The 22090-nt window shown below is 31.9% G+C and overlaps 1 protein-coding gene across 1 annotated transcript in view; it reads left to right on the top strand.

Annotated features, from left to right (window-relative positions):
- LOC139518116 (solute carrier family 23 member 1-like) overlaps positions 1-22090 on the top strand; it is a 28659-nt gene that overhangs the window by 2842 nt on the left and 3727 nt on the right. Inside the window, exons 2-10 of the mRNA XM_071309784.1 lie at positions 5021-5107; positions 6784-6941; positions 9646-9773; positions 14131-14186; positions 14982-15163; positions 18367-18514; positions 19516-19672; positions 20569-20718; positions 21674-21777. Coding sequence (XP_071165885.1) covers positions 5021-5107; positions 6784-6941; positions 9646-9773; positions 14131-14186; positions 14982-15163; positions 18367-18514; positions 19516-19672; positions 20569-20718; positions 21674-21777 — 1170 coding nt within the window. The remainder of the gene's footprint in view (positions 1-5020; positions 5108-6783; positions 6942-9645; positions 9774-14130; positions 14187-14981; positions 15164-18366; positions 18515-19515; positions 19673-20568; positions 20719-21673; positions 21778-22090) is intronic.

The raw sequence follows: 22090 nt of genomic DNA, 5'->3' as shown, positions 1-22090 counted from the left end.
TTATATGCCTATATGTATATATTGCAAAAAGTGCAAACATTGCTAAGCTATACCAAACTGTATTGTTAAATATTGAGAAGATGAATAAGTATCTGTTTATTATACCTTTTACGGTTTTTAAACGACGCTTAGTATTGTTATATGATGAGAACATGAATGAGTATCTGTTTATTACACCTTATACGGTTTTTAAACGACGCTTTATGATTAAAGTTTTACCTGATTTGTTTACACAAAGGTATACACATAACCGATCCGTTAAGTTTATTGTTCCAAATAGATATAATCAGGTTCAAAGCATTCAAGTGAAACATTTAAATGACGAAAGAAAGAAACAAAAAACTATTCGATCTTAATATGTCTTTGTCAATTGCTTCTATAAACGTAAATGGTTTACGAAACAATAAAAAACGAGATATGATTTTTAATTGGTTAGTTTTAAAAAAGTTCGATATTATTTGTCTTCAAGAAACACATTGTTCAAAATCTGATATTGATAACTGGGGTAATGACTGGAAAAAATTTGGGGGAGGGGAATCAGTTTGGAATTGCGGAACTTCTGATTCAAGGGGAGTGGGATTCCTTTTGCAAAAGATTTTTTCCGAAAATGTAACTTTTATAAATCACGATGAAAACGGAAGATGTCAAATGTGTGACATAAAAAAAGATAATGCTGTATATCATATTATTAATGTATATACACCGAACAACGGTTCCGATAGAAAGACTTTTTACGAAAATTTGCGCAACTTAAATAAAGTGTATGACGATGATAGCGTTGAACACTACACCGTATTATTAGGAGACTTTAATTGTACTTTAGACAAAAAAATAGACAGAATGCCATCACATCAAAATAATGACGTCGGTACAATTGAATTAAAAAATCTTTTATTGAGATATGAATTAGATGATATATGGAGATCTCGATTTCCAGATACAAAACGTTATACGTTTCAGAGAGGAAACTCTAAGTCTCGTATAGATTTTATTTTCTGCAGCAAATCTTTGAATAGTAAAATATTTAACACTCGTATATCTCATTTCCCATTTAGTGATCACGAAATAGTTACATCAAAAATTAAGTTAGATGATATAGAAAGAGGGCCGGGTATGTGGATTATGAACTTAAATACAATTAAATCTGAGCAGTTTTCAAATGCTTTTAAAATCTTTTGGGAAGGATGGAAAAATAGTAAAGACAAATATAATGATATACAAGAATGGTGGGATATTACCAAAAGTAAAATAAAATTTCTAACAATTGATGTAAGTAAAACACTAAATCGAGTATATAATAACAATCACATTAAAAAACTTGAAAAACAACTCGAAGGATTAAAATTAGTAGAGGAAAAAACAAGTATCACCAATTCTAGAATAACCGAAATTGAAAGCGAAATTAAGGATATTTATACAAATTTTACAGAATCTGCGAAAATTAGGGCAAAAATTAAATGGTCAGAAGAAGGTGAAAAATCAACGAAATATTTTTTTAGTTTAGAAAAGAAAAATGGCCAAAACAAGTTATGGAATCGTATAAAAACAAAAACGGGTGAGTATAAATATGATATTGATTCGATATTAAAAGAACAAGTAAATTTCTATTCCACACTTTTTACGGCTGAAGGGTGGGACAAAAATAGCGGTGAAAAGCTTTGCCAATTTATTGAAAATAAGGTAAGTTCGGACGATAAGGAGATGCTTGATAGTAATATAAATATGGAAGAATTAGAAAAAGTGCTCAAAGATCTCAAGACTAACAAATCACCAGGTGAGGATGGCATTATATCTGAATTTTACATACTGTATTGGGATATAATAAAAAATGATTTTTTCACACTCCTTCAAGAAATATTTGATAAAAATGTCTTAAGTAAATCACAACATAAAGGGGTTCTTACGTTATTACATAAGGGTGGTGAAAGGGAAAATATTAAAAATTGGAGACCTCTTACATTACTTAACACCGATTACAAAATCATAGCAAAACTTCTTGCAATGAGACTGAAAAAAGTCTTACCAAAAATAATACATTCAGATCAAAAAGGGTTTGTAAAAGGAAGAAACATTAGTGATGCTAACAGATTAATTCAAGATATAATAGACTATATTGACAACGAAGATGAAGATGGAATAATAATATTTCTTGATCAACAAAAAGCTTTTGATAGAGTTGAATGGGAATGGGTGGATTTTGTATTAGAAAAGTTTAATTTTGGGGGGAAATTTAGACAATGGATAAAAATGTTACTCTATGATGCTATTACTTGTATAAAAACAAATGGACATGTTTCAAAATATTTTTCGATAACACGTTCGGCCAGACAGGGCTGTCCAATAGCACCCCTTATATATATTTTGCAAGCGGAACCAATGGCATGTGCAATACGAGGTAACAAGGAAATTGAAGGGATTCAAATACCTGGTGAGGGGGGTAAAAGTATAGAAACTAAATTATGCATGTTTGCTGATGACACTCAGCTTTTTAACAAAAATGAGAAATCAGTAGAAAAATCTTTTGATGTCCTAACGCTATACGAAAAAGCTTCGGGATCTAAAATTAATTTTGATAAAACCAAAGGTTTACTTATAGGATCTCTTAAAAGGAAAAAACTAAAATTTAATAAAATTAAATGGATCACAGGTAGTGTAAAAACCCTCGGAGTAAATCACGGATATGAAATTGATAATGATGCTATATGGCAAAGTATAATAGAAAAGATTAAAAACTGTGTCCACGTTTGGAAAAGCAGGAAACTTTCATTTAGTGGTAAAACCTTAATTGTAAAAAATTTCATATTGCCCATGTGTAGTTATGAAATTGAAATGCGGGGAATTCTTGAAAAATATTCAAAAGAAATAAACAATATTATTTGGAATTTTATATGGGATGGGAAAGTTAACCAAATAGAAAGACAGGTTTGTTGTCTTGATATAACAAAGGGCGGAATGGGCATGATTAGTATAGACTTATTCATTAGAAGTAAACAAATAAAGTCTCTTTATCGCATTCTCCATGAACCATTAGAAAGCTGGAATGCGATTGGCAAGTATTGGCTTCGACACTTTGACAACAAGTATAATGATCAGTATTTTTTATGTAAATGTTCAAATATTAAAGGACTAAATATTAAAAATATTCCTTTATTTTATCAGAAAATGATTTTTACATGGTCTAATTTTCTAAAAATTGGAGATAATCCCAAAACTAAGAACGAGGTACTTAATATGAGACTATTTGGTAATTCAAAAATTTCATTTCAAAATAATCCATTGTTTTTTTCTTCCTTTCTAAATAGTAACATGAAATATATCAAAGACATATGGAATGTAGAAACCAACAAATTTAACAGTTGTTGTTCTATATTTGAAAAACTTGTAGATAAAAGAAACTGCATATCGGAATTTTCAAGAATTAAAAGTGCAATACCAATTGACTTCTTACAAATATTAGAAATTGATAATGAAATTAATAAGAAACCAAACATAGAAATGAAACTTTCTAATGAAATGGTTATATTAGACAGATCTGGGAAAACAATCAAACCAAAAGAATTAAAACTAAAATATATTCGAGACATGATTAATAAGAATATATATCCAAAATGTCAACTTAAATGGCAAGAATTTTATGGCCACGAAATTAATTGGAAAATAGTATGGGGCAATTTGAAAAAAGTTAAAATCACCAATAAAATAAAAGAATTTCAATGGAAATGCATTCACAATATCATATATACGGAAAGTAGACTTAAAAAAATGCAATTGTCAAACGGAAAATGTCATATTTGCCAAACTGTAAATAATACTGAAAATCTGCAACATTTATTTTTCGATTGCAATACAACAAAATTAATCATTAGTAAAATCAAAGATATTTTTACATTATGGAATATTCAATTAGATGATGATAATTTAAAACAGTTTATGCTTTTGGGAGATAGCAGTGGTCACTCGAACCAAAATTTACTTGTAAATCTATTTTTTATTTTGACAAAATGGTCCGTGTGGAAAATAAGAAACAAAATTAAATATGATGGGATAAAAATGTCCTCGACATATATTTTAAATCTTTGGAAATCATACATGGTAACACATCTGAAATCTGTACCCTGTTACTTATCAATTAATACATTAGACAAAGAGAAAATAAACACATTAATTAATTTCATACTATAAGTACATACCTTGCAGGAGATAGCAGTCATGTTGTCTGTTTTTTTTATATCTCTTTAATTTATATTGATTACGGTAATCCATGGTTTAAAGATGCACTCGATTATGTTAAAATATTATGTGAATCTGGTTTATAGGTGCACTCGTTTATGTTTTTATAATGTTATATTATTTACCACTAGTAGTACATTCTATAAAGATATTCCTTTTTCACTCATTGTCATATAAAAGAATATAAGTATTATTACATGTATACTATTTTTTTCGGATAATATAGTGCACATTTTTCAACCTCCTGCTTCCCGGACAGTTGGCTTAAATGTAAACGGGAATCCACAGTTTGCATCCTGGGCAACTGAGGAAATTGTAAACAGGAAATATTTGGAATAAACAAGTATCAATTTAAAAAAAAAAAAAAAAAAAACTTCTGCTGCACAATATGGGGTAACATAATTTGGTTGAATGGCATCTAGACAAAAAAAAAAAAAAAAATCACACGAAATTATGCTACATTTAATAGTGCCAATGCTTTGTAAATTGTTTATTTTATACTTTTAATTAATCGGATATACTTTTTACTATGATATATAAAGGCAACAGTAGTATACCGCTGTTCAAAATTCATAAATCGATAGAGAGAAAACAAATCCGGGTTACAATCTAAAACTGATAGAAACGTATCAAATATATGAGAACTACGACACATCAGAGAAAAAAAAAATCAAATATGAGAGTTTGAGTGAAATCGGTGAACATGAATTTGACAGCCAACACCGCTAGTAGGGTACTACATTAGCGTTTTAACATATTTTTTGGCTTTTCAACATTTGTTTTTTTTTAGATGAAAACATCTGGAGTACTGCGTGGTTTACAGTATAAGGTTGATGATAACCCACCGTGGATAACTACTATACTACTAGCTGTACAGGTAATGTTGACTCCTTATCGTGTAAATCTAAAATACTACTAGTTCTCAAGGTTATGTGTTCTCCCTACCATGGATAACTACCATACTACCAGTTTTATAGGTAATGTTGACTCCATTCTGTGGATAGCTACCATACTACTAGTTCTATTGGTAATGTGGAATCTCTATCGTATATAACTACAGTACTACCAGTTCTACAGGTAATGCAGACTATCTACTGTGAATCGCTACAGTACTTCTAGCTTTACGGGTAATGCAGACTCCCCATCGTGGTTCACTACAGTACTTCAAGCTTCACATGTAATATGGACACCCCATCGTGGATTCCTACAGTACTTCAAGCTTTACAGGTAATATGGACACCCCATCGCGGATCACTACAGTAATTCAAACTTTACATATAATATGGACCCCCACCGGGGATTATTACAGTATTTCAAGCTTTACATGTAATATGAACACCCCACCGTGGATTACTACAGTACCTCATGCTATACATGTAATATGAACACCCCACCACGGATCACTTCAGTACTTCAAGCTTTGCATGTAATATGGACACACCACCGCGGATCACTTCAGTACTTCAAGCTTTACATGTAATATGGACACCCCATCGCGAATTACTACATTACTTCAAGCTTTATATGTAATATGGTCTGCCTACCACGGATTACTACAGTACTACTAGCTTTACAGGTAATTTGGTCTGCCTTCCACGAATTACTACAGTAATACAAGCTTTACATGTAATATGGTCTGCCTACCACGGATTACTACAGTACTACTAGCTTTACAGGTGACGTGGTATGCCTACCACGGATTACTACAGTAATACTAGCTTTACAGGTAATGTGGACTCTCAACTGTGAATCACGTCAGTACTTCAAGCTGTATAGGTAATGTAAACTGTAGTACCCCAACCTGACAGGTAATGTGGACTCTCCAACGTGGATTTGTTACTGTAATTATAGCATTCTGTGTCATTAATTCATTTACCTTAAGGTTCTTGATTGATATGAAAAGAATCTACAACAAATGATTAAAATAAAATAAGAAGAACTCTTTTTCCACACAACTACATGATACAAAATGAAATTGGTTTTATATACTTTTTCATTGAGCGTCACTGGTTGGTCTTGTGTGGACGAAACGCGTGTCTGACGTATTAAATTTTAAACCTGATACCTTTTGTTAGCTATTATTCGTGTGTTTCTCTGTCCTATATGTTGTTCCATTTATTTGTATTGTAGTCCTGTCATGTAATGTTGTCATTTTAATGTTACATTTTACATTGCCATACAAGCGGGGGAGGTTTGGCATGTCACAAAACCAGGTTCAACCAACCATTTTGTTTTAAATGTCCTGTACCAAGTCAGGAAAATGGCCATTGTTATATTATAGTTCGTTTCTGTGTGTGTAACATTTTAAAGTTATGTTTCTGTTGTGTCGTAGTTCTCCTCTTATATTTGATGTGTTTCCCACAGTTTTAGTTTGTAACCCGGATTTGTTTTTTTTCAATCGATTTATGAATTTCGAACAGCATATACTACTGTACGTTTTTTTTATCTACGGATTTGTTTTCCTAATTGTTATTCTATTCATTATAGAAATTGTCCGTTGGTCCGGCGTTACTTCATGAACCATTTGATTATTAAATATTAAACTGTTTGTAGCATTACCTGATGTTATTGAGTTCTAACCTTGCCACCCCTGTTCTTGTGGCAACTATAATTTGTGCCAAAGGTGACGTAGAGGTGACATCAATGATTCTGGGTAACATGCTGTTTGCCTGTGGGATATGTACCGTTATACAGACATTTATAGGAGTCAGGTAAACAATTATAATCCACCACACAATAACCAATTACCATTATATTCTCTGTAGTTCAAATGTAATTTCTTTCATAAGTTACAGGAATGAAACAAACAGTTGGCTTACTGAAGTTGTCATTTTAGCGGTATTTTTGACATTGCCATATCGACGGGAGGGGTGGCTAGCCATAAAACCAGGTTCTACCAACCATTTTCTTTCAATGTCCTGTACCAATTCAGAAATATAACAGTTGCTATCAAATAGTCCGTTTCTATGTTTATTGGAGTTTGTTTTTGTTGCAGTTTAGTGTTACTTTAGTTCCGTTGTTTTCCTCTTACACTTGATGTGTTTCCCTCGGTTGGTTTGTGACCCGGATTTGTTTCAGTTAAATCAATGTATGACTATTTACTACTATTACTTTTATCATACTTGTTAGGTTGTATTATTTTAAAAAGATTGAAGTTGAAAGACTGTGTAGACATTATATGAAACATTAATAAAAAAAAACCTAGTCTGCAACTTTTCTCTTTCCCACCCAATACAAGCGAATGTCTCTATGTTGTTGAATACTGTTAGGATGCTTATCCACTCCGATAAACAAAGATAAGTTTGTACATTTTATGAATGATTATTCGTTTTCATTCATTAAGACATTAGTTTTCTCGTTTGAGTTGTTTTACATTGTCATATCGGGGCCTTTTATAGTTGACTATGCGGTATGGGCTTTGCTCATTGTTGAAGGCCGTACGGTGACCTATAATTGTTAATGTCTGTGTCATTTTGGTCTCTTTTGGATAGTTGTCCCATTGGCAATCAAACCACATCTTCTTTTTTATATATAAAGATCAATTGTTATCCTCATTTGTAACATGATTTATCAACTACTCTATAAAAGAGGGACGAACGATACCCGAGGGACAGTCAAAAAATCGAAAATAAACAGACAACGCCATGTTGGTAATAATGTACATTACAAGAGACAAGGAAAATACATTGACGTACATAAAACATGATACCATGTTAACTAGTCATAAAAAGCCCTAGTTCGAGAAGTTAGTCACTACAACTGTTAAACGGGTATGACTCGTGGCAATCAAATCATTTTCAGAATTTCATTGTTTTGGAATTACGGTGTTTTTATGTTTAGCTTATAGAAAAAGGCCTTGATAAGATGAAAAATAAATTATCGATAACGGCATAGTTTAATAATTACCTGGTGCCACCTTTCTAGACCTATATGACTTGAAATGTTGAAAACTAGATACACGAGTTGTTTCCGGTAACAATGATTACTTGGAAAAAAGGCAATGCAAAATTTGAAACTTTTTGCCTACACAGCTCATATATGGATAATCTGAAAATACACAAAATTATTGATAATTAAATATACTATAAGTTAAAACCATAATTATTTGACACTAAGATCATTTATCATGAGACGTGAATTGCTATCTATCTTCTTTATATCAGGTTGGCTTTGTGATGTGTAAAATGACCAAGGCCTGTTAATAAATTAAGTCAATTGGAGTGATATAACTGCCAACAATTGAATAATGGTATTGTTCCCTGTCTGTTGCATGATAAATACAAACACTGTCCCTTTCCCATGCTTTATTTTTGTATAACATCAGACTAATATAGAGTATACAGTAATAATAATTAATAAGGCATGTGTATTTCAGACTACCAATAGTCCAGTGTCCAGTAATAATAATTAATAAGGCATGTGCATTTCAGACTACCAATAGTCCAGTGTCCAGTAATAATAATTAATAAGGCATGTGTATTTCTGACTACCAATAGTCCAGTGTCCAGTAATAATAATTAATAAAGCATGTGTATTTCAGACTACCAACAGTCCAGTGTCCAGTAATAATAATTAATAAGGCATGTGTATTTCAGACTACCAATAGTCCAGTGTCCAGTAATAATAATTAATAAGGCATGTGTATTTCAGACTACCAATAGTCCAGTGTCCAGTAATTAATAAGGCATGTGTATTTCAGACTAGTAATAGTCCAGTGTCCAGTAATAATAATTTAATAAGGCATGTGTATTTCAGACTTCCAATAGTCCAGTGTCCAGTAATACTAATTAATAAGACATGTTTATTTCAGACTACCAATAGTCCAGTGTCCAGTAATAATAATTAATAAGGCATGTGTATTTCAGACTACCAATAGTCCAGTGTCCAGTAATAATAATTAATAAGGCATGTGTATTTCAGACTACCAATAGTCCAGTGTGCAGTAATAATAATTAATAAGGCGTGTGTATTTCAGACTACCAATAGTCCAGTGTCCAGTAATAATAATTAATAAGGCATGTGTATTTCAGACTACCAATAGTCCAGTGTCCAGTAATACTAATTAATAAGACATGTTTATTTCAGACTACCAATAGTCCAGTGTCCAGTAATAATAATTAATAAGGCATGTGTATTTCAGACTACCAATAGTCCAGTGTCCAGTAATAATAATTAATAAGGCATGTGTATTTCAGACTACCAATAGTCCAGTGTCCAGTAATACTAATTAATAAGACATGTTTATTCCAGACTACCAATAGTCCAGTGTCCAGTAATACTAATTAATAAGGCATGTGTATTTCAGACTACCAATAGTCCAGTGTCCAGTAATACTCATTAATAAGACATGTGCATTTCAGACTACCAATAGTCCAGTGTCCAGTAATAATAATTAATAAGGCATGTGTATTTTAGACTACCAATAGTCCAGTGTCCAGCTTTTGCTTACATAGTTCCTATGTTGGCTCTGACAGACTTTGAGAAGTGGAAATGTCCAGAATTTAACACCACAATGATAAATCGGATGATGAATTCAACATTAGGTAGTTATTTAAATTATTATAATTTGTTTACGATAATAGTATATAAAAGATTGAAGCAAAGTCATGTATTTTTACAAAGGTAAAAGAAGGAGCATAACTAAACTCCAAAAAAAGTCTCATAATTTCTAAACAGTTATATTTTGCAAGCATGGTCAATCACAACAATATCAGTTCGGATAGAATACTTTTACTGGGTATCAGAATCAATGAAAAACGAGAAAAGATACCAAGACCTTGTTGATAAATATTTCGTATAAACCTCACATATTACGCATGACGGTCTTCAAATGTAGATTCTGGGTACTGACGTTGTTAATCATCTAAATTATGTGTTGTAGTGTTCTTATATGTGACCCGCCATGACATTTGCAGGCTTATGGAGGTAGAACGTCATTGCTAGAACATTATAAACATGATAAATATCGAGATGCAATGAAATACGTATATGTGAAGAAGAAATAAACACTTTCCTTGGCTTCTTTTTTGCTGACGCCGAACTATACATCATTTATAAGTTTTGAAGAAGTTTTACTTTATCGTTTGAAGTGAAAAATATTTGCATCTTACATTTTAAATTGATACAAAAAAAATCTAATTTCTGCTCTATAGATTTCCTTTCATAAATGAAATCTGAAATATATCTAACAAATGCACCGTATATAATGCATATAAGAGAACACTTACTTATAAACTGTTACGCGTCGCATACTAAGTATAGAGACATGCATAATAAATCTAAATTAAAAAAAAAGGAATTCTTAAAGCTTACTTTACTTTTTGTGCTGACATGAATTATATTTGATATGGTTACATTATAAATTAACTGTTAACAAAATATTGAATTTTTTAAATACTAAGGCTTGTCTACCTCAGGCATATATTACCTTAGCTGAATTTGGAAAAACTTTTAGGAATTTTGGTTCTCAATGCTCTTCAACTTCATACTTTATTTGGCCTTTTTAACTTTTTTGGATTCGAGCGTCACTGATGAGTCTTTTGTAGACGAAACGCGCGTCTGGCGTATATACAAAATTTAGTCCTGGTATATTTGATGAGTTTATTTGATAAATTTTAAACTAACTTCATTTCAATAAGTCTTAATTACATGTTCTAAAATAGAGCTACAAAAAAAAATGCTCTGCTTTATAAATTTTCTTTCATAAATGGAGTCTGAAATATATCCTTAATAAATGCACCGTATCAAATGCATATATGAGAACACCTACTTATAAACTTACGCGTCGCATACTATGTTTAGAGACATGCATGATAAATCTAAATTAAAAGACGAATTTAAAAAAAAAAGGGAATTCTTAAAGCTTACTTTGACAAATTTTAAACTAACTTCATTTCAACAAGTTTAAATTACATGTTCTAAAATAGAGCTAAGAATTGTTTGTATTGTAGTAAATTTAAGTCTTTGAAATTTTATTCAAATACGCTATTGAACATTACTAAGAGCCAATAAATACAATAATTTTGTATTTTATAAATTAGTGCCTTCAATAAATAAAAGCCGTCATAGAACAGTCTCATTTTCATACCGATATTCGAAATGACTCGTTTCATTGCTATTACAACAAATATGTCTATAATAACATGACAGAGAGTTTTGTTTCGGAATATTCTAGATAAAGCAAATTTTAGACAATGTACCCTCCTAAGCCTGGAAGTGGCTAGTCACATATAGTTAACGGCGTTTTTCTCACAATGACGTTTTACCTCCATAAGCCTGGATATGTCGTGGCTGATCACATATTTGTCTTTGTAAATTATTACTTATACTGTTTAGTCTATGTTTGGTAATATCCATTTGACGTGGCACTGTATTTGACATTTTTACCTATATTTTCTGTTTATTTTGTGTAGACATTGTTTTCAATATAATGGCGTTTATAGGTTGCACTTTGTAAATACAGCTGTTTCTCAAAACACGCCTTTTTTGGGGAGTAATAGAATATTCATAGAAAATTAATTTTGTTTACATACTGGTTCCCAGTTATGCTCTCTGTGTTCCATATCGCAGAGACAGAACTTGGGAATGTTACCAGTAAATAAACACGTGCATATTGTTTACATTGAAATCTGTGGTAACCTTTCATTCGAGGTAGGGGTAGTTAAGAAAATTAGTGTAAGTTTAAACTTTGAGAAGTTCAGGGCATATAAACGTTGAAAATATGCCGCACAGCCCTATATTTTGACCTTTGAAAAAAATTGTGGTGCATATGAACTTTCAATTCTAGGATAAGATTTTTTTCAAAACTTCATAGTAAAAGTGGTACAGTTTTAGCCTTAAAAGGAGTTCCTATGGGAAATTGCATTGTCAATATTTACAGAAATGCAACCTATATAGGGTGAAAAAGGGGAACATTCAGAATTAAACCAAATTTGCTTTATTTCACAGATTTTAAAGAAATTAACTCAAATAAGAAGTTTTATAAATATTTAATGAAGATTGATAGAATCCTGGGCCTTAAATATGATGACTCAGCATAAATTCACAGTTTACAGTATGCATAGTTTACTTAAAGTCCTGGATACAAAATTAAATCATAATATTTGCATATTTGTAAATTAAATTGTTAAGAAGTGCATATATTTACTCTTCGCAGTCATTGAAACTCATAGATCCTTCCTGAATATTATTTATGGGGTATTTGTGTCCTTTCGATAACCCAAAAGTAAGCCGCAACACCTAAATCTGCATTTTTGTCACCACGGCATAATAAATACAAGCTAGAAAAACAAAAATATCTCAAGAAAACTTACAATAGTGTGTTCTATCCTGAATATGTACTAAATATTCCAAATTGCTAGAAACAGCAGAATGATTTAGGAAATTTGAGGCCCCAGGGGCAAAAACCTAGAAAATTGCCTACCCCCTGTGTCATAAAACAAATAATTTAACTTGTAAATGCTATGATTTTATGATTTTAAAGTTCTTGATATAGAAAACAATAACTATGCTTGGAAGTTATGCAAAAATCAGATGTTAGCAGTCATCTTTACAACATTTTAAGTGAATTTATATCTCAGACTGGTATCTGCATACATACAACTATTGCAAATATGGCTTTGTTTGAAGACTTCTATTATATATAGTAGCTAAATTGTGTCAGATATATGGTTACAGATGATACTGTTGTGACAAGAATTCTAAATTGAACATTTGAGGCAGAAAATGTGTTCTTTAATTGACAAATAGGCATACAGTAAGATGTGGACTGGAGATGGAGGTTGGATTGGATACTTTATATAATCTTGAATGTTGTAATGATTGATTGCTAAACATTACATTTCTGATATTCTGATATGCTTTCAATATGTTATCAAAACAGTTTTTAACAGGTTCTAGGCATTTTTTATCAGAAAATATGCAAATAGGGTAAGCTGGCAATAATTAAAGTCTTGTTTTCAAATTCTTTAAAAAATTGAAACAGGGGAGGGGGTATAAAATGTATAGTAAAGAAAAACTTAGAGTATACACAATGATTTCTTTGAGACTTTAATTCTGATAAATGAGTATTAATGTGAGAAAAACTGATTTTAGAAAGTTTTCTATTTGAATAAATGTCTGTATAGGTTGCACTTTGTAAATACAGCTGTTTCTCAAAACACGCCTTTTTTGGGGAGTAATAGAATATTCATAGAAAATTAATTTTGTTTACATACTGGTTCCCAGTTATGCTCTCTGTGTTCCATATCGCAGAGACAGAACTTGGGAATGTTACCAGTAAATAAACACGTGCATATTGTTTACATTGAAATCTGTGGTAACCTTTCATTCGAGGTAGGGGTAGTTAAGAAAATTAGTGTAAGTTTAAACTTTGAGAAGTTCAGGGCATATAAACGTTGAAAATATGCCGCACAGCCCTATATTTTGACCTTTGAAAAAAATTGTGGTGCATATGAACTTTCAATTCTAGGATAAGATTTTTTTCAAAACTTCATAGTAAAAGTGGTACAGTTTTAGCCGTAAAAGGAGTTCCTATGGGAAATTGCATTGTCAATATTTACAGAAATGCAACCTTTAAGCAACTGTCATACAAATTGAGAACTTAAGCTAGCTATTACACCAGGGTCAATCCACAATTTTCTACATCAGAAAAATTTTGTAACAAGACAGGAATACGCCAGTTCCTATCCATTCGTTTAAAGTGTTGGTTCTCTTGGTTTTGCCATTTGTTTAGGAACTTTCCTTTTTGAATTTTCCTCGGAATTCGAATTTTTCGAATAAAAACCACCCTGTAAATACTATAAAACTAGATTGAAATAGGACATTTAATAATATATCACGATAAACACTTGCATGCCATTTGTTTTTGTTAAATCCACGAATTAATAGCTATCATTTCAGGTAACATAACAGACCACGATGGCGAAGAACCGTACTGGAAAACACGTTTAAACATGGTTTGTATCAAAAATTAAAATCTGTCCTGTCTTTGCCAATATAATATATTAAACCCAACATACAAATTAATGACCTTAACTATTACCCCGTACTGTAATCTAGAAAATACCAAGAGACAATTAAAAAAACCAACCACCACTGAAATTTAAGTAACCTACATATAAACGGAAAAACAAATAGCAAAGAAATATTTAGACAACATTTACCTTGAAAGCATACTAAAGGATTTGTTAATATAACTCCTTTGAAAGAGAGTCCATTAAGTGATGTCTCAGAAAAGTATGCTGACAACATTTACCTTGAAAGCAAAAGGATTTGTTAATATAACTCCTTTGAAAGAGAGTCCATTAAGTGATGTCTCAGAAAAGTATGCTGACAACATTTACCTTGAAAGCAAAAGGATTTGTTAATATAACTCCTTTGAAAGAGAGTCCATTAAGTGATTTCTCAGAAAAGTATGATGACCCTTAATCTATTCAATCTAAAGAGCAAAGACAGATTCAACTCCGGAAAACTAATTGGATAGAGTTACAAGATCGCAATCTCGAATTATGAAATGCATGATACTGAATTTTTGTGTATTCTCGACCACGTAAACAAATACACGGTCTACTTATTATTAACTATCTATTCAGCAGTGAAACAAAAACAAAAAATCAAATACTTTTGAATTTCGGGTATCTTTGCAAAATCCATTTCGCTAAAGAAAATAATTTACTGAAGATAGATAAATAAGTTCTGACTTTTTTCGCTGAAGGTTTATTTTTACCAATTACAATTTTATTTAAATGAAGATAACGGGATCGATAATGGTAGCCAGTGTATTTGAGATATTTTTGGGAGCCAGTGGTATCTTGACTTTGTTGTTGAGATTCATTGGACCTCTGACAGTTGCACCAACTATAATGATGATGGGACTCGGTGTTGTTAAGACTGGATATGAACTTGCTGGAACTCATTGGGGAATCGCTTTTGGGTAAGTACATAAAACATATAATACATGTTTGCATGTGTGTGGTATGTGGTTATTTGAATACAAATTGAGTCACAAAATCAATTGCCTAAACAAAATAATGTGATATTCGAATGATAAGAACAAAATGCAGATCAATTTACTTTACATCCTTATTTCCAGAACATATATATTATGAATATATCTACAGGTATTTCTTTTAGCAAAAATGGCGCCCTTGAAATAGGAAAATGTCCTGTATTATTATGAATTGTAGTCAATTGTCAAACTCAGTAAAGATCTACATTTCAATTTCAAAGTAAGAAAAAAAACCACACCTAATGATAATAACCTTAATGATATTTTGCTTCGATTTATCAAGAATAATAACCTTAATGATAGTTTGCTTCGATTTATCAAGAACTATCAAGTAATACTTTAGATAAATCGAATATAAACACTAATATTTGTCCTTTTTCTAGTTTTAGATATTCACACGGGAAACGTTTTACCTTTACTAGCGACAAAAGCGACAACTTTCCTTCTGATAATATCCTCTTTCTTGGCTGCTATTTTCCTTTGATTTAGTCGTTCCATACAAAACAGGATACATTAATTCTAAATCCAACAAAAAGCGCAATAATTACCAGAAATTACAATTTTCAAAAATCCTAAAAAGTCAGAAATAATGCCTTTTTATATTTTAGGTGATCGATTTTTATATGCTAAAAAAATCACAATAATACATGGGTTTTAGGTAATTTGATATATGTTGTGCTGGGAACAGCCTTAAAGGTTATGCCACCATACTGCCATCTACGACTAACTATCATTTTGCATTTCAATGGTAAACAAGCTTACTTCTTCTTGTCATTATCAAGGAGGACAACCATTTTCTGTAACTACAGAAGGGATGCTTAAATTTGAAAAAGAAATATACGAGCTCAATTGCAGTAAACGATTATTGAATTTTTCGATTTCAAATTTATTTACCGTTTGAAATTATTTCAAAATGCAAGTATGATGAAAGGCGCGTCTGGTTCAAATATCAAATCAATCCTGGTTTCTATGATGAGGTTATTTGCTCCTAAATTGGTTACAATTGTAAATAAACTCATTATAGATACCAGGATTAATTTTTGGTATTAACGCCAGACGCGCGTTGCGTATACAAAAGACTCATCAGTGACGCTCGAATAAAAAACGTTATAAAAGGCCAAATAAAATACGAAGTTGAAGAGCATGAGGGTCAAAAGTTCCGAAAAGTTTTGCCAAATACAGCTAAGGTAATCTATTCCTGAGGTAGAAAAGCCTTAGTTTTTTCAAAAATTCAAAATTTTGTTAACAGTTAATTTATAATTATAAACATATCAATGATAATTAAAAACCAATTGTTCAGAGAACCATTGATGGTCTTTCCACCACTTACAACATATTTTGATGTGAAAATATTAAAAATTCAGTTGATATGTCAGTTCCTATGACTTTTTGATGTCTAAATATGAATTTGGAGCAAAGGTCAAAATCTAGAACGTCCAATTAACCTATGACCTTGACCTCAATTTCAAGGTCATAGACTAAGGATCTCAAACCTAAAGACATTAGTTCCTTAATATGTATGGTTTATGAGTAATATCACTTTACGCATAATTCTAAACATAAGAGGGGCGAAAACTCCCATTTATTGTCTACGCACCCTTTCAACCAAAATTTATAAGTTACGACATGTCGCAACTAACAATTTAGTAAAAATAATTTGTCGATAAGTTATACGGCTTTTGAAAATAAGTGAAAATAAGCCAAAATCAAAATTTATAATATGACCTTGACCTTTGACCTTGACCTTATTTTCATTTTTTTGGACCAAGGACCTCAAATCAAAAGACTCTAGGCCTCTACTTTATATTGTTAATGAGTTATATTACCATACAACTAATATTAGATATAAAAGGGGGCAAAACTCGCATTAAATGTTACGTACCCTTTTAAGTAAAATTTACATGTTACGACATGTCGCAACTAACAATTGTCTGAAAATATTTTGTCGATATCTTGTATGATTTCTAAAATTAAGAGATAACAAGCCAAAATCAAAAATTTTAACATGACCTTGACCTTTGACCTTGACCTCATTTTCATACGTTTTGACCAAGGGCCTCAAATCAAAAGACCCTAGGCCTCTATCACTTATGGTTTTCCATTTACAAATTTATTTCACTTATTTCAATACAAAAGGGGAAATTACTCTCATATGGGGTCTTCGTAAAGCTTCGGTCAAAAAAAAATGTAACATCCTGAGGATATAACGAGCAATTTGGAAAAATAAATTTGTCGCTTTCTATTACGGTTGCGGAGGAGATCTGATAACAAGAAAAACAGTGTTTGGGGAGATAACTCTTACAAAGAAAAGTGTAAGGTTAAACAGGGTGAGTTTCAAAAGCGTATAGACTGTATGATATCATATACAAAAAAACTAAGCGACATCTTTTGAAACATTTTTACACCGCAAGAAAAAAATTAGGCGGAAGAAAAAAAAAAAAAAAAAATAATCAGAATAAAATCAATAGGTCTTTCCACGCGGAAAGGTGGAAAGACCTAATTCAAGTCAATACAGAAGTGCTGACTACTGGGCTGGTGATACCCTCGAAGAAATAAATCTCCATCAGCAGTGGCATCGACCCAGTGGTTGCATAATATAATGCTACTGGTGGAGTTTTAATTCCCCTAGGGTATCACCAGCCCCGTAGTCTGGACTTCTGTGCTGGCATGAATTATCATTGATATGGTTATATTTATAAATTAACTGTTTACAAAACATTTGATTTTTTTTAAAATACTTAGACTTTCCTACCTCAGGAATAGATTACCTTAGCTGTATTTGGAAACACTTTTAGTACATTTGGTCTTTAATGCTCTTCGACATTTGGCCTTTTTAACATTTTTGGATTCGAGCGTCACTGGTGAGTCTTTAGTAGACGAAACGAGAGTCCGGCGTTAATACAAAATGTAATCCTGGTATCTATGATGAGTTTATTTATAATCACTGGGTCGATGCCACTACTGGTTATCACCAGCCCAGTAGTCAGGAATTCTGTTTACAAAACATTTTGTATAACGAAAAAATTACGAAACGCGCGTCTGGCGTAAATATTAAATTAAATTGTATTCCTGATATCTATGATGAGTTTATTTACATGCATTATGATATTAACACTCCATATTTGTAGTACCATTGGTCTTATCATACTGTTGTCAGAATGTATACCAACATTAGACATTAATGTCCCATGCACTGTAAAATTAACCGGACAGGAAAAAGGGTGTGTAAGACACGATAAACGGAAAACCCAAATAGTGTTCCACAAGATGTTTTCTGTAAGTAAATATACTACTTTTATATGGTATTTTACATTTTAAAATAACTTCAGTTATGACAATGACAATCTTGCCGCATCTCCTTATTTTTGTATTGAAAGCACTCTGTAAATGAACTGTTTCATTACCAAGAGTTAATAATTCTTTCTTGATGCATAACAGTTTTACATATGAAGCAAAGATGTAGTGTATGAAAACCTCGGTGTCACAGATAAAATTGAGAATGGAAATGGGGAATGTGTCAAGACTATATTAAAAGTTTATGAAACAGCTAGAAAAAAAACCCTACAAAACGAAAGTTGTGGACACAATAAAAAACACAGTTTCATATGTAAACAAACAAATAAACTTTAAAAGATGAAACACAATTAAATATGAAATATAAAACTGAGAAATTGGGTGTTAGCAAAGGTAATCAGCTGTAACGCGGTTTCCGTCGTTGAAAGTGAATTTTTATCGGTGTTTAATTTAATTATTTTATTATTGCTTCAGGTATATATAAATAAAAGCAAGAGTAATATACAGCTGTTTAAAAGTCATAAAACGATTGAGAATAAACAAATCCGTGCTTCAAACTAAAGCCGAAGGAAACACATCAACTATAAGAGGAAAACAACAAAACACTGAGGTGCACCAAAAAAACAAACGTCAATGCAACGAACTATTGAATAACAACTGCCATATTTCTGACTGGATACAGGACTTTTAAAGAAAAACATGGTGGCTAGCCAAACTGTGTGCTTTATGGCAATGTTAAATATATCACTCAAATGACAATATTACATGACAGGAATACAGGTCAAATAAATGCAAGAATATTCAAGACAGAGAAATACACAAATACATATTACAATAGTACATATCGGCAAAAGAATTACAACGAATACATATAGTACACCAACACAGCTTAATAGAGGTGCTAACAGTCCGTCACACGAATGTATCAACGCCACAAATAGTGACTATTTTTCTTCATAATTCTCTTTCATTTTTTCTATAAGGTGATTATTTCCGTATGTTTAATGTGGCTGCTATGTTACATTTTAACAACAACCGGAGCATTTCCAAGCGACAAGAAAAGCTATGGGTACCAGGCTCGAACTGATCTACGGGATGAAGAATTAAAAACTGCTTCCTGGGTCTCATTTCCATATCCTGGTAGGATTATGATCAAGCTTACATATAGTTATCAAAGCTACCAGGCTCATAATTTGGCACGACAAACTCGCTTTTCGTCTACATGAGACTCACCAGTGACGATCAGGTCAAAATAGTTAAAAAGCCATAACATAAAGTTGAAGAGAATTAAGACCCATAAACTTGTATATGGTTATTCCTTTGGAAGCATAAAGTTAAAGAGCATATTTTTTTTTAAAAGAGCATATTTCTATTAATATCAAATAATCGACTATACGATTTCCAGGAAACGACATCTTGATGAGATATGAAGTTACCCATCTTAGTTGAGCTGAAATACACGGACCGATTTTACTTGCATATTTCTTTAAACAGACACACTATCTTAATTTCAAGCCGACAAATATATGTGCTTACACCTAAATACTGCGTGCATGATGAATAAACTTCAAATCAAAGTTTTAGTCTTTGATATTGCTCACCCGCAGATCGACACGACAACCTACGCTACTCGGCGAGCATGGTACTCAGAAATCAACGAGTCAATTCCTAATTCGTCTCCAAAATATTTACTGAAGAGGTTAATTATGGTGTATAAGATAATAAGTACCCGAGTTTTAACTATACATCATTATCATAAGTAAAGGTGATCTTAAAGAAGGCATTTGTTTTTCTGGTATCTGCTGATTTGAAATGCGAGCATTTAAACTGATATCAAAAATCAGTAAATTATGATTTTTTTTAGGTATTTATCTAGAGTTCGGAATTCAGTTATATCCGATTTCTTTTTCAGGTAGATTTCACATGCCAGTTATATCACTTTTCTTTCGACTTATGAGATAGAATATTCGTTTGGTATCGTTCGCCTATCTTTTAACCCGAGTTCATAATTCAATTACATATGATTTCTTTTTCAGGTAGATATGGCATGCCAACATTTAACTCGGGTTTGTTTGTAGCATTTATAGCAGGTGTAATAACTTCTGTAATCGAGTCTATTGGTGATTATTACACGTGTGCCAGAATAGCTGGAGCTGTTCCACCGCCTCCCTCTGCCATAAACAGAGGTAAGGCCCATTACGTTCATTTGTTATTAAAGCATGACTGGTACAAAACATTAATTATTTGCCAGAAAAACGGGTGTAGTTTCACTACCACCTGCTTTTGACAGTGATAACAATATGTAAATTAATTTACCAAAATAGCTCAATCTTCTCCCCGATCATTCTGCGATGAACAGATGTAAAACTTTGTGAGTTTATTTGCTACAACAACTATATATCAGTTGAGAAATATAAACGTCAGACGTGTGGACAAAGGCAATGTTACTACTTTGAAATTGGAAGTTGACGATTGTAAAGCTTAGTTCATTATGATTATCATGACTAGTTTGAAGTCTTTCAATATCGTTGAAAATATTACAACATGAAGCCCATTCAAAGACGGGATTGTGGTTACAATTGAAGTGCTTTCTGGAGCACTTCAGATCACCTCTAATTATTGTTTGGATTCATGTTGCTCGGTCTTTAGTTTTCTGTGTTGTGTTTTGTGTTTTGTGTACTGTTGTTGGTTTGTTTTTGTCTTGTTCAGCTTATTTTTCGCCACTCCTGGAACAAACCCGTCATCTTCTGTGCAACATATGTTATAAAAAGGTCAACCAGCTCGTAAAGGCGTCCCTATAATTTTTGAGGGGATGAATTTAAATTTGGACCACTTGGTTGAATACCTTCATTGTAAGCAGCAATAATCTATCAAGATATCATAATAGGAAATGCAGGCTCTTAAATGTCGTATCAACTGCGAGATATTACTCGACATCCCCGCTATACGCCTCACCTTATATGTATTATTTTGAACATTTGTATCCAATATAAAGACTGGAGATTTTAATTGTCAAGGACTGGAAATAATGAGTGTATTTCTACCTGAACAGTTAATAATACATATAGTCATATAAGCATCATACAGCATCAAATACCTATATAAATCAGATGTCTGACACATTCTATGTTTTTTTTCTAGGAATACTAGTAGAAGGAATAGATGGTATTTTATCAGCAGCTGTTGGTCTAGGATTTGGTGTAACATCATGTAGTCAGAATATTGGTGTCATCAGTTTGACAAAGGTACATTTTCTTTGAAGTGTAATGATATATACGGTTATAAAATTACCTTTGGTGAGATATAATATTTCTCCATACGATATTGGTTTTTTTTTTTCGTCAAACAGGTTTTCACATTAGGTTTATATAGAGGAATTCTGTATATCTATGCTGAAGAAAACACTGTTGTTTTTCATCATTGTAATTATGAGCAGTTTGTTATAACAACTTAATGAACCATGTATAGAATTGTCATGCTTAATCAAAACAAAGCAAAACCACCAAAATATTGAACTCCGAGGAAAATTCAAACGGAAAGTCCCTATTCAAATGGCAA

This window comes from Mytilus edulis, chromosome 3 (genome assembly GCF_963676685.1).
Source record: "Mytilus edulis chromosome 3, xbMytEdul2.2, whole genome shotgun sequence".
Taxonomy (NCBI): domain Eukaryota; kingdom Metazoa; phylum Mollusca; class Bivalvia; order Mytilida; family Mytilidae; genus Mytilus; species Mytilus edulis.
The sequence above is the reverse complement of the archived record's forward strand: the minus strand, read 5'-3'. Positions and strand labels throughout refer to the sequence as shown.